Below are 14,050 nucleotides of genomic sequence, written 5' to 3'. Positions count from 1 at the left end.
AAGATTTGAAATCTACAACAAAAACTACAACATCAAACCACCAACACCAGAATCTCCCATCAAAAGTAAAACTGGGTTCAAAGCACAATGAACTCCATCCTCAAAAAATACTGATGTTCTACAACTTGCTCTACCCAAAATAATTAGCATGGACATAATGCAACAAGAAGTTGACGGAATGAGATCCGATAGCAGACAAACAAGCGATAAATTATCAGCAGTTGAACAGCGCATTAGCAATCTGGAGGACAAATCTCTCACTGCAAAAAAAGACCTTAGCTCCCTCCATTGCTGAATTGGAAGATAGTAACAGGAGGAACAATGTAAGATTGTTTGGCTTTCCTGAAAACTGTGACAAACAATATGGCTCTTGCATCACATTTCTGGAGGATTGGATTCTACGCCTTCTTTTGACAAAAGATTTGAGCTTGATAGAGCACATCGCATTCCAACACAGCATTCCGACACTGGTAATCCATCCAGTCCACCCAGACTGATAACTGCAAACTCCTCAGATACCAAAACGTATAACTGATTCTTGAATTTATTCGCAAACACAAACATATCTCCTGGGAAGGCCACAGGATCATAGTCTCACAAGATTACTCGCCAGATTTTGTGTCATTTATAAAGGTGCCACATACTTGTTCCACGACCAACAGAATCTGGCCTCCTTCCTAGACAACATTCAAGAGGCTGATATGGACACTTCTTCAAACACAAAGCAGTCATAATGTATTGTCATTCTTCATTTCACTCTCCTTGCAGTACTTGTGAGAAGGAAACTGTCCGTTCATATTTCCATATACCTTCTAGCACCAGATTAATATCCATCACTATTTGACGTTATGTGTCGCTATTTCATGGTATAAGTTGTTGGTGGACGCCTCTCATGTCCGATACGTTGTGATAAGATACGATAAAATGAGATGTTAAGTGTTGCACTTGATGTTACATGAGCCTATAAGATGTTAATTAAGGACTATCGAGTACAATAGATGTCAATAGATCGAGGATATTGCTATGCTGTTAGACCATTATACTGTTAGATGCTAGCTGATGTCTCATGTCTGACAAGACGTAATACTTAGATGTTAATGCTAAGTGATGTTGTGGGATGTTATGTACATTCTATACCAGTATATCGCCCCCAATGTTGCTGACACAGATTCTGTTGGCACAAGCCTCTATAGGCACCATCAAGCTCTCAACTTTCCACAGACTCACCTAACGAATGATTTCTATGCAGGTAGATTCTCCAGGACCCAATATACAGCAATGTTACGGATGAGATAGTTGGACTGGATGTCATAGCGTCTCACAACGACACTCGAGTGTTATACAAGTTGAGGTAGTTATCGTCCATAGTTTTTCAATATTTTTACACACTGCCTATAGAAGATATAGCACAACTAAACTGCACCGCGTCACATTCCACTGTTAACTGATTAATATAGTAGCTTCTATACCCTACCGAGTTGGCCCTCTTCTCTCAATAAGTATCAGTTCTCAACCCCATTGTTGGCTTATTGGTGTCCTTATTGGTGCCCTGCACTCTTGTTAGCCTGTTATTTGCATGCCTCAAGAAACATCGCCTTCCATCCATAGCTCACTAGCATCCATTAGCTGAAATTGTGGGGGATTGAAGATGGAAAACGGAGAAGATACTCCTGGGCCCTGCAAACCCCACTTTTTTCAATTCCTTGTGGCCTTCTTGTCTAGGTACCCCCCAGTACCCAAGGATAATATCAAGAGCCTTGGGGTGTGGCTGGACAAGACCCTCTCATTTAACATCCAGGCTACAAAACTCTCGGCTACCTGCTTCGGAATTCTTAGGATGCTAAAGAAAGTCCTCCCTCTTCTACCTATGGAGGCAAAGCAGGTGGCCATCCAAGGTCTTATACAGTCCCGCCTTGACTTCAACAATGTTCTCTACCTTGGCGCCCCGGAGTACACCCTGCGCAGACTACAGATAGTGCAGAACTGTGCAGCCCGCACACTGTTACAGCTGCCACGCAGACAATCAGCCAAATCTGGTCTGATCAGCCTGCACTGGCTGCCAGTGCGACAGAGAATCATCTTTAGGGCCATGTGTACTGCCCATCAGGCCTTTTGGGACACAGGACCTAGGATTACCCGGGACCTAGTAAAACAGTACCACCCCAGCAGAAACCTTCGATCTAGCCAAGCCTTTATGGCGACAATTCCAAGAATAAAAAAGGCAAGGGCGGGCGGCAGGACATTCACCCATAATGCCTCCAAGATCTGGAACTCACTTCCTCTTCATCTCAGATCCAACCCTGATCTCCCCTCATTCCGGAAACAGCTGAAGACTTTTTTGTTTCACTCCCCTCAGTAATTGCAGCAAAATTACCTCTTCAAGAAATTCTATTTTGGTGTCTAGCGCTTGGACGCCTCTGGGCAGCAACCGCGCTCTATAAATTTACTTTTCATTTCATTTCATGGCTAGTCTCCTCCTTTGGATCCCATGCACTACCTATTTCAGGTCGCAATTTCTAAACAGTAAGCTTTCCTTTTAAAACTGCTTCACTCCCGTTTGTCTTGGCAATACTGATTTCCAAGATCTACGGCAAGCTCAGACCTATGTCTACATCACTTTGTGAACCCACACAACAGAAATGGCAGAAGGACTGGACACAAGATGGCCTACGCCAGCCCTCAGGAATCGATTAGCATAAATTATGGTCCTCCCAATGCACCAAAAAAATAACCCTGAATCTTGCACAAACCAAACAATATAGCCTACGTAGAACATTTTACCCTCCACACCGAACCGACTTTAAACCCTGGGCCTATTCTACAAGGATTATTGCTGGAGCTACAATGCATCACTTGCAGATCTGCGCTATATGACTGCCCCTTGTTGCACAACTTTTGGGCTAAAGTTCATGACAGTATTGACAAAATTTCACAAACTAAGCTCCCTAGGACCTTTTCATTTTCCATCTGCGGCACCTTCAATTCCTCATACACTACAGACTTACAACAAGAAGATTTACTATTAATTCACTTATTTACTCTTCCCCACAAAAACATCCTCTCCACCTGGAAGTCATGGGGAAACGCCTCTAATAACACCTGGTGGGAGTGGTTAAGATACATTAGGGGTGCTTACTCCATCCTTTCTTCACAATACCCTTGAATATCGGTCAACAAGGCTCTATGGAACAATCTTTATAGATACCTGGAAGTAATTAACCCCGTATAGACTTCTCTACCATCTCGTCCAGAACCAATCCAATTGACACCTCGCTATACTGGTTCATACTCGTACACCCAACCTACTGCGCTCTGCTCCCGTCACTTCCTTGAATGACAGACAGGATCCCTATCCCACTATAGAGATAAGGTCGGTCATCACCACTTTTTCTCACCTCCTTCCACTCACCTTCCCTGTTCTCCTCTCTCTCTCCCTTTCTTTCGCTCTTGTACTTTCTCTTCCTCCTTCCTTCCTTTAGTTCCCACCACACGGTTGTACAAGAGTAATACTCTGCTCTAGCTGAACCACTGGTTTACTGTTTATCAACATTTGCATTACCTAGTAAACTATGCAACTGTGCATCATGTATTAATTGTACTCAGCTACTGTTTTTATGGCAAGCTTTTGTTTTGTATAATTGAGATCTTAAATAAAAATCTTTGAAATAAATATCCATCTGAAATAGGGCTATTGCGAATCTTGTTCTAGAATTTACTCTATAAAATTACTGTTTGAATATAAATTTATTGTAAATGGTTTTAATTTCCAATACGTTTCCATTATAAAACATTCAAGGAAAGAAAACCTGCTAGTGCAGATTATACTGCGGTTTGCAAATCAATAACAGACACTCGCAGCTCAGCATTTATTTAGTGTAGAATGCAGTTCTATAAAGATTATTTACTTTCATGAATACTGCCCGGCACTAACCTCTTCCTCCAGTCCACGCTGCTTGCTGTTCACAACCTTAACAGGTCTGGCGAAATCAACCTCTTCTGCTCCTTACATATTGAGTGGACTGTAGGTCAGCCCCATTCAAATGTTTGGCTTACTTGGGTGAGCCGCATCCTCCATCGGCTTGTGACATGGTCAATGGCATCTTGGATCAGTCTAGTTGATTATTTTAGTTGTACTGTCATGTCTATCGATGTCTGAGTGTATCCTGTGAAGACCCCATTTGATATCTAAAAAGTGAGCCCTTCGGGGTTTTTTATACCTCATACACGCAGTGCGTACCAAAAGCAATCCTTTTTTATTTTCATTGCAAGAAACAGTGGTTAGATTTATGGCATAATACATTAATTACTAGGGGTGCCAAAGGTGAAGTCCTCTATTCGAGACCATTACAAGAACGACATTTTAGCATCCTGAGAAGTCACATTCTGCTGCTGACCAGATGCAGCGCAGCAAGAGCTCTCACAGACACCCTACACCTATCATCACTAAGATACACCTCAAAGTACCCCGTGATGGCAGACCGCCCAACCCATGCATACACCATGTGGGCACACTGCTCCCACAATGGTCTGGGTCCTCTCCTGGCCGTACCTCTATGCTCTCCGAGAAGGCAGAGAGCTGGGCCTTCAGCTCAGCCGTCTGCTGCAGGCGCTTGGTGTACTTGATCATTTCTCCTTGCAGAAAGGCCTGCTGCTCCTCAAGGGTCTGCACTCTGGCTGTCAGGGCCTCCTTCTCTCGGTGGGCCTGGGAGAGCGCCTGCTCCTGTCTGGCATTTGAGTAGAACAAGCAAAAAACGAGATTTTACCACTATGTGAGTGCTTAAAGCCCTCCTTAGAAGTACACGAGGCAAAGGGAGCACATTTTTGGCTGTACGCAATAGGAAGGCACGCGCAGGTAAGTTATAGGCTTAAAAAGACAAAATGTATAAAAGACTTACCCGAGCATAGCGTCATTCATTTGCCATGTTTGGCTCTCAAGTTCGTTCACCCTGCAGTGAAAATAAGGGATCAGATTATCAGCCACACATCGCGGAAAGAGCGCAGGTTGAAGAACAGGATAAACACCTCCATGAAATAGTGTCGCTTATAGACAAACGTTCACGGCAGTACCTGTAGTGTTATTAATAGGCCAGAAGCTCTTGTTATGTTACCAGGTACGGTTAACAGAAACTATACTCCTAATCATCCCACGGCAGAGGACTACTAAAACTTCAATCAGACACTCTGAGGTCAATGGAGTAAACACCCTCATCCCCCCAACTCCACATCCGACACCAGTATGTCCTCTTTTCTTGCTGCTGGCAGTTGAAATGCATATTTTCCATCTAGAAGCATACATGCTTAATGGCAGTGAATAAGCTTTTGACTGACAGCACTGTTGACACGTTTTGCACATGTGACATTTTTTAGCACAACTATAGATCGAATCAAGGAGGTGTGGTCTATGTAATTAAGGGTGTGGCTTAAAACAAACTAAAATTCTCTGCTTCACACAGTGCACCACCCAACTAGTATTTGTGTGCTTTTATTTGAGATTTTTGTTTTTGCATCTGAACGCATCACACAATAACAGACATGAGCCTAAAGTAAGTCCGACCTGTTGGCTTTGCCCACGGTTGTTTATAAGTAAGGCTCCCCGTTTTCCGTTTTTACAGATAAATACAGACAGAAAACAATATTTTTTCAGTTTACAATTATTTTTAAAAGTGGCTAAATACAGAAAATTGTGCTGCTTTAAAGTGAATCTCTGTGCTGTCTTTCATGAATTATAGCTCAACAGTTAAGCAGATGGACAGCATGGGAAATTAAAAAACAGGATTACATTTCTTTTAATAAAGGCTTGTCAATATATATTTGTTGTATAATGCTAGTATTTACCAGTGGATGTATTTTTATGTAGTATTTGGTAGCTTAAATAGCTCAAACATGACAGACATAAAAGTAGTAACGCGCGTCTATCAGTTAAGTAAATATGGAAATGTACAGTTTTACAACTTAATTTATACGCAAAACACAACACAATATGGATACATACAGATAAAATGGCCAAAAAATAAATATGGATAAATACAGCCGCAAATGTTAAAAAAAAAAGTACCATAAAACCCGAAGCTATTTATAAGTAACCGATAAATGAGAATCAATAAATTTGTTGTGGAAAATTAGAATTTTACAATATTTTAATTCAGAGAATATGAGACCGTAAAAAAACCCATTACTGACATCTAAGGAAGTGTTCTTCAGACGGTCAAAATCACTCTTGCTTTCCTATTCAAACCACTTCCCTCTACAGCCTGTTTAAGACACTCGCCTCCCTTTTTCCCCACAACTTTCTGAAATTCTCAATCTGCATATTTCACACATTCTCTTTCCTCTTCTGCACCCTTTTTCACTGTCTCCCTTTGTAAGTGCTTCCTTGCATCTCATGCAATTCACCATCCATCAGAAACATTCACCTGCAAACACCACCTCCATACACATTCACCTGTAAGCACTTTCGCCCTGTCAGTATTTCAACAGGTTTGTAACTTCTTCATACGCTTGAGCATATAATCATAATTACAGTTGGCACGTCACCATTGCTCTGTGTGCTTTTCAGAGGAGCCAAAGATTGGATGAGCATGTATTCACCATAACACCAAAAAGCACAGACATCATGACAGTGGCTTCAGTCTAAACTCCTGATCTCTCAATTTTGGCCCGTTATAAACACCTACCCAAACTTCACTTCATACAGACAACCCAGTTCACAGTAAGCAAAATACAAAATTATTCTGCTGCATGAAAAACTAAAAAGGCATTGGCAATAGGTCTCGCTTTTGGGACCTTATAAGTATTTAGTTATGCAACTGTTGCATGGCTAAACACTTATAAGTTCCCAAAGGCAAGACCTATAAGCTATGCCAATAGATCTCGCCTTTGGGAACTTAGAAGTGTTTAGCCATGAAACAATTGATGTTGTTGCACCAAGGATATTGTACTGGAAAACTAAACACTTATAAGGTCCCACAAAGGGGAGACCTATGAGCTATGCCAATGCTTGTTTTATTTTTTTAAAGGACAATCAGTGCTATCAGGCTCCGGCTGCCATTTAGTCCACCGCATCCCACGGAGACGCAGCAGCCATCTTTGGATGGTTTTAAAGCCAATTCAAAAGTGGTCGCCAGTGTATGTGAATCCCTATCTCAACTGTGAGACTGTTTTCTGTTTTCCTGCTTCCCAATTCTATTAAATACAAATTATGTAAAAAGAACATCCATTTTTGAGTTGCACGGCTCACCCTACCCACGTTTCAAGCGCAGATTTGAAAAACTGATGGTTTGGGCATCCCAGAATTCGAGGAGTAGAGAGGGGTGGAGAGGTAGAGGTAATGAGGTAGAGAGGTAGAGGTAATGAGGTAGAGAGGTAGAGGTAACGAGGTAGAGAGAGAGGTAACGAGGTAGAGAGAGAGGTAGAGGGAGAGACGTAGAGGGAGAGACGTAGAGGTAGAGAGAGAGCGAGAGAGAGAGAGGCAGAGGGAGAGGTAGAGAGAGAGGTATAGAGGTAGAGAGAGATATAGAGAGATAGAGGTAGAGAGAGATAGAGAGAGATGCAGAGAGAGAGAGGTAGAGCGAGAGAAGTAGAGAGGTAGACAGAACATAAGGAATGACATTTGTAGTTCAGCACCCATTCAGGGGTTTGCTCCCGCACTATGCCACATTCTTACTGTGGATGACAGTGGAAAGGGTTTGGGTGCAGTGTGCACGCAGAAGAAGGGTGGAGAAAGAGTATGTAATTGAGTTAGCATCAAGAAGGCTTACACCCACAGAAGAGGCACATTGTGTAAGAGAGAGAGACACTAGCTTGTGTGTGGGATACAGAGCCTTTTCAGGCACTTGGGTACTGAGTTTGATGTAGAATGGACCACAAAACAATGGTAAATTTGCTTACAACAGAAGGGTTTGTGAAGGCGTCTGCAAGAATTGGAAGGATTTCCATGCAGTTACAAGAATATAATTATCAAATATGTGCCAGGTGTACAGAACAAGGTAGTTGATTCTTTAGGCCATATGCCGTTACCCATTAGAGAACTGCCAAAAAGTGAGTGGGATGATTGCTTTATAAAAGAAATGGGGTGAAGCATGTCTATCCTTCTGTATATCACCCAGCATTGAAAGGGGCAGTGGAGCGATTTAATTGGGTAATGAAAGGCACCAGCCAAACAGCTTGTGAAAATAAGAAGGGATGGGAGGTAGTGTTGAAGAAAATGTTGTGGACATACAGATGGACACCTTCGCTTACTGGGTACAGTCCTTTTGTGCTGATGCGGAATAGGGAGCTATTCACCAAAGACAACATGGGGCGGAAGGATAGTGCAAGATGAGTGTGTGCTCACCAGAAGTGCTTAGGAGGAACACTGTTAAAGCTGGCTGAGCTCATAAAAAGTTGCTGTTTTCGTGCTGTCCGGCCACAACGTAGAGTTGAGAGTGAAGGAAGTTGTACACTTGGAAGCGCCTGCATTTATTCCCTACGGTACATGGGATGGCATGGAAAGGCCATCTAACTCATGGTGCCAAGAAGTCAGGAGTAACAGTAAAGGGAACTGAGCTGACAAACTAGATGTTGGGGTCACCCTGGAATCCCTGCGTGTGCAAAGGGAGGTAGCGTAAATTGCCATAGCCCAAGACTGATCTTGAAATGAACTGTGTACATCCTTCCTCTGCAGACTGATCTTGAAATGAACTGTGTACTTACTTCCTCTGCACGATCAGCTTTCAGCTCAACTAGTAATTCTGATATTGGACAGGCATACCACCTCCATGTGTGCCTTAAGGGCAGGCTGTAATACCACAGAGGCCTGGGGCACGCACGCCTGTGTACACGGCTGCAGATTGGGAAAGCAAGGCCTCATTCTGATGATAAAACAGGTTCAATGTGAGCAGCCAAGATCTGTAACCCCTAATAATACCGAAGCTATACAAAGCTCACGATAACACGGAAACTAAAATACCCAAAGTCAACAGATTTATTAGTAAGTATAGAATCCTATAAACAGCTCAAAATAGATCAAAGCCAAAAACATGCTCGTAAACGAGATACATTCGAAGAATAAAACAGCTTAGATGCCGTGAATGGGGAAAGATACCCACATGCTGCCACCTACTGGCCAAAAATAAAGTATATTGAAACGATATGATCATCTCAAATTATACGGTTAATATGTATGAACTACATCTGTTTATAAGAAGCAAATATCAATTGAAAAGGAGCTGGGCTGCCTGTAAGACAATGTGCTGTAAGTCTCACCCTTACATTTACAAAAGTGGGGGATCCGAGCCAGCTCCCTGGTATGCCCCCTCCCAGAATGCCCAGTCTGTCACAGGCAATTAACAATTAAAAAGGCAAAAGTGAAAGCAGCTGCGAGTGGTGTGCAATGTGCGCGCACCATGATGAGAGAGGAAAGCCAGATAGCACCTCTGCTTGTCATTGTGTACGTAACCGCACGATCGAGGCCACTCAAAAAGATGTGGTCGGACTTTTTAAAACCTGTTTACTTAATGTCTCGCAGGTCAGCGCATGCGCTGGATCAGGCGAGACCTAAAAGACAACCTGGGAAAAGGAAATACTCTTAGGGAATTAAATAATGAAAACGTGAAATGTGAACAGGAGCAACCTACCTGTAATGGTTTTTACAGTCACTGCCAAAGTATAGATATTGAGAAATCTATCAGCGTTTTCCCTGCCACAGTCAGGTTTTACCCACTTCCGGGTCTGAGACACAGAGGAATACAGCCCACTTACTTACTGTACATTAAGATGACTGGCACATGGGACAGAAACCAAGGACCACCACGTCTGTCTGTCTTTGGGAAGTTGGTGTACGGTGCCGCAGCTGTGGTTCAGGCTCTTCATTTCTAATTCTACAGTTCGCCTCCAAGTGTTCTTTGGCCTGCCTCTCTTCCGTTTGCCCTCTGGAGGTTCAGTAGAGAGCTGATCTTGTGAAGGAGTCTTGTTATCTTCTGATGGGGTCTTACTCATCTCCACCTTATTCTCAGAATGAGAGTGTCCAGTTCTCTTCTGATGGCGTCTCCTATCCATCTCCATATTCTTCTCATAATCATGGTGTCCATGCTCTCTTACTTAGATCTAGTGAGCAGCTCCTGGTTGAAGATGGTTCATGGCCAGAAAATGCACAAAATTCTTCTCAGGTTACTGATCTGGAAGGCTGACCGTCTGATAACATCGATTTTCGTCATCCGCCAGCACAGGTGACCCATACAAGAGTGCGGACAAAATCTAGCTCTGGTAAAGTCTCAGCTTGGTGTTGATGCTGTACTGAGAAGACCTCCACAAAGTTTTCATCATCCTGAAGGCGTTCCTACCTAGCCTTGTTCAGTCGCCTCATGATGTTACTGTTTGCCACTTCATCATATCTGATAGTACTCCCAAAGTAATCAACTCTTCAGTCATGGCTAGGTCCTTTCCATCCCCTTTGATCAGGAAGGATACTGAATGTGTTGATCTTTAGGCCCATTTACTGTGCCTAGATGTCGAGACGAGACGTCTTTTCCTGCATATGGTGGTATGTGTTTAGAGAGCAAAGCAAGGTCATGCACAAAGTCAATGTTACTGTTGGTTAAGGCGCCCTTCTTTTGGAATGTTTACTTGCCACGTGCCCCATGAAAGGGGGTCTGCCTGTATTGGAGGGTGCCCAAAGCCTAAGCTGTGCCAGTGTCAGCCTTAATGGTCTGTAAGGTGTCATCAATAGGCTTGCCAAAAAGAGTCTCACCATCAAACGGCATGTCCAGTATTTTGCTTTGTACGTCAGGACAGAATGATGTTGCCTTCAGCCAACCCAGACACCCAAGGACAGTCGCTCCGGCTAGCTGACGAAAGGCTAGGGAAGCCACATTAATAGACTCATCTATGATTTCTGATGCAGAACTTCCTCCCTCAAGAAGAATCTTTCTTGCTTCTTGTCTTTTATCTTACGGAAGAAGGTCCATGTAAGGAGCGATATCGGACCACATTTGGCGGTCCTATCTTGCTAATATCGCTGGAGCATTAGCCACGCGTACAGTAGTATTTGAAGTGGTTGTAAATCTCTTGCCAATATTATCAAGGTGCCTTCCCTCCTTGTCAGGTGGTGCAGTAATAGGATTTCTTGGTTTCCGTTGGGCAGCCTGTGAGATAACGGAATCTAGCTTAGGATGTCCTACCAGACAAGCTGGAGCATCATCAGGAGCTCTATACTTATTGTCAATCCTGGGCAAGACCGGGATAACTGTGGCGAGTGTTTTCATTATCTTCACATTTTCCTCCCAGATGTGATCTATAATGGGTATCAATCTCAGACTTTCGGGATAGATCCTTAAAATCAAAGAAAACAGTCAGACTGCTTGACTGTCATTGACAACTGAAAACGTGAAGCTGTCCTTTTCATTAGTGCGTGCAAGCTGCCAATGTCTTCTGGTGGAGAATCTGCAGTTTGAGGAGATGAAGCAGGCGTGGAAATAGTAGTCCTCCCATTTATTACCAACTTACCTAGCGTCCGGAGGTTGACTCTCCTCAATTTCCCGTAATCAGAAGTGTCATGCTGTTGTGATGGCAAAACAGCATCCGTCACTGTGGGATACCGCTCAGAGCTACGTGGAGGAGACGCCAGTGGTGAAGGTGCAGGCGGTGGTGGCAGCGGAGGTGGAGGAGCGGTTGATGAAGGAAATAGAGTGCAGTAATCATGTGGCATATCCTGTAGATCTTGAACCAAAGCCACAGGAAGATGGACCATGGGCTCACTAACAGGCTCCATGTATTGTATTTTTGCATGTGGAGGGCGAGATTCCTGTGATGTCTGTGTGGTTGACGAGGACATGATAGGAACAGACAAAGAAATTGTTGTCACTATTGTCGATGGTGCCGAAGCAGTCGCAGATGCGGTCGAAGATGACAAAGAGGAAGTCGTTGAGGGAACAGTCGACAAGGATGTGGACGAGAATCTTGTCGTCGTCCGAGTCCTTGTTGACGAGGAAGTCGTTGGTGGTGCTGGGGCCTTAAACATCGCTGGAAGCTCCATCGGCGGGACCGTCGGCAGCGCAGTAGTTTCCGTCGTTGACGATGTGGTTTTCGAAGACAAGATCTTCGACCATGATGTAGGAGAAATGCGTTCAGATGGTGCTTTTGTGTCGACGGGCACCCAGAAGATAACTGTCGAGTATATTAACTTCTTAGAGACTGTAATCTTCATGGATGGTTCTGAAGATTGTTTTTGTTTACATTTAGATGGCTTTTCTCCTCAGTAGCAAATGAATGCTTTCCTCTTTGTGAGGTGCCTGCATCTTCCTGATGAAACTTCTTAGAAGACTTTTTCTTGGAAACTTCAGGAGATTCATGAGATCTTTCTCTCCTTTTAGATGTTTCAATCAATCAATCAAAGCATTTGTATAGCGCGCTACTCACCCGGAGGGTCTCAAGGCGCTTGGGGGAGGGGGGTCCGCTACTGCTCGAACAGCCAGATCTTGAGTTGCTTCCTGAAGGCGAGGTGGTCTAGGGTCAGGCCGAGGTGGATGGGGAGGAAGTTCCACGTCTTGGCAGCCAGGTAGGAGAAGGATCTTCCTCCCATTGTGGCTCTTCGGATGCGGGGGACAGCGGCCAGGGCGTGGCTGGTCGATCGTAGCGGGCGGGTGGGAGTGTAAAAGGTCAGTTGAGGTATCTGGGGCCTTGGTTGTGGAGAGCTTTGTGTGCGTGGGTGAGGAATCGGAACGTGATACTCTTGCTGACGGGGAGCCAGTGCAGGTCTCTCAAGTGTCCGGAGATGTGGCTGTGACGGGGGATGTCCAGGATTAGTCGTGCTGAGGCATTCTGGATCCGCTGGAGTCTCTTCTGTAGTTTGGCTGTCATTCCGACGTAAAGGGTGTTCCCGTAGTCCAGACGGCTGGTGACGAGTGCCTGGGTGACCGTCTTCCTGGTTTCGGTGGGGATCCACCGGAAGATCTTCCGTAGCATGCATAGGATGTTGAAGCATGACGAGGAGACGGCGTTGACTTGTCTGGTCATCGAGAGGGAGGAGTCCAGGATGAAGCCCAGGTTGCATGCGTGGTCCGTTGGTTTGGGTGCGCTGCCCAGGGCAGGGGGCCACCAGGAGTCGTCCCAGGCGGAGGGTGATGATCCCAGGATGAGGACTTCCATCTTATCTGAGTTCAGTTTCAGGCGGCTGTTCATCATCTACTCGGCTACGTCTTTCATCCCTTCGTGTAGGTTGGTTCCGGCGGTTGCAGGGTCGTTGGTGAGGGAGAGGATCAGCTGGGTGTCATCGCGTAGGAGATGATGTTGAGGTTGTGTTGGCGTGCGATGGCCGCGAAGGAGCTCATGTAGATGTTGAACAGTGTGGGGCTGAGCGATGATCCTTGTGGTACACCGCAGATGACTTTGGTGACCTCTGAACGGGGGAGGCGGACTCTCTGTGTTCTTCCGGCGAGGAAGGAGATGATCCACTCCAGTGCCTTCTGCTGGATTCCGATGTTGTTTAGGCGCTGCACTAGGGTGCGGTGGCAGACCGTGTCGAACGCTGCGGAGAGGTCCAGGAGGATGAGGGCCGCTGTGTTGTACTTGGCCTTTTCCCCCAAAATATTTCGCTTTTGCCCCCCTAATTTGGAATGTTTCCCCCATGGGATTAAACCTGTATAGGCCATGAGTGGTGTGAGACACCTTGTTAAAATTGTAATGCTATGTAATGGTGTGAGCACTTGTAAATTTCCCCATTTTAGAACTGCACCTGACTAAAATGTAGTGTGTAAAATGGATGCCATGGGTTTTGCCACCGGACTGGCATAGGTCAGCGGTCTAGATAATATTACCCAGCCACCCCTAGCTTTTAGAGGGAAAGCCTGGCACCCAGGGTGCTCACCCCCTCCCCTTGAACCAGTTTAGGCCAGCTTTGCCAACATTCTAGAAGGTTCTGGCACTGCCTGGGAGGAGGGTATAAGTAAGGGGGATGTGCCACCAGAGAGTCAGTCAGAGCTGGGACAAGGAAGAGAGGGGAACTGCTGTGAGGTGCTACCGCCACATAGGCCTGTGAGCTGGGCCCTGCACCCCTAGAACCACCCCATCTGCTGTC

At 45.0% G+C, this 14,050-nt stretch overlaps 1 protein-coding gene across 1 annotated transcript in view; it reads right to left on the bottom strand.

Moving 5' to 3' along the window:
- The window catches only part of SPAG5 (sperm associated antigen 5), a 643,746-nt gene that overhangs the window by 418,487 nt on the left and 211,209 nt on the right, over positions 1-14,050 (bottom strand). Inside the window, exons 14-15 of the mRNA XM_086955159.1 lie at positions 4,896-4,946; positions 4,550-4,724 (exon numbers count right to left, since the gene is read on the bottom strand). Of these exons, the coding sequence (XP_086811285.1) occupies positions 4,550-4,724; positions 4,896-4,946 (226 nt within the window). The remainder of the gene's footprint in view (positions 1-4,549; positions 4,725-4,895; positions 4,947-14,050) is intronic.

Source organism: Lissotriton vulgaris, chromosome 2_1 (assembly GCF_964263255.1).
Source record: "Lissotriton vulgaris chromosome 2_1, aLisVul1.2, whole genome shotgun sequence".
NCBI lineage: Eukaryota > Metazoa > Chordata > Amphibia > Caudata > Salamandridae > Lissotriton > Lissotriton vulgaris.
This window is presented reverse-complemented; position numbering and strand designations above follow the sequence as displayed.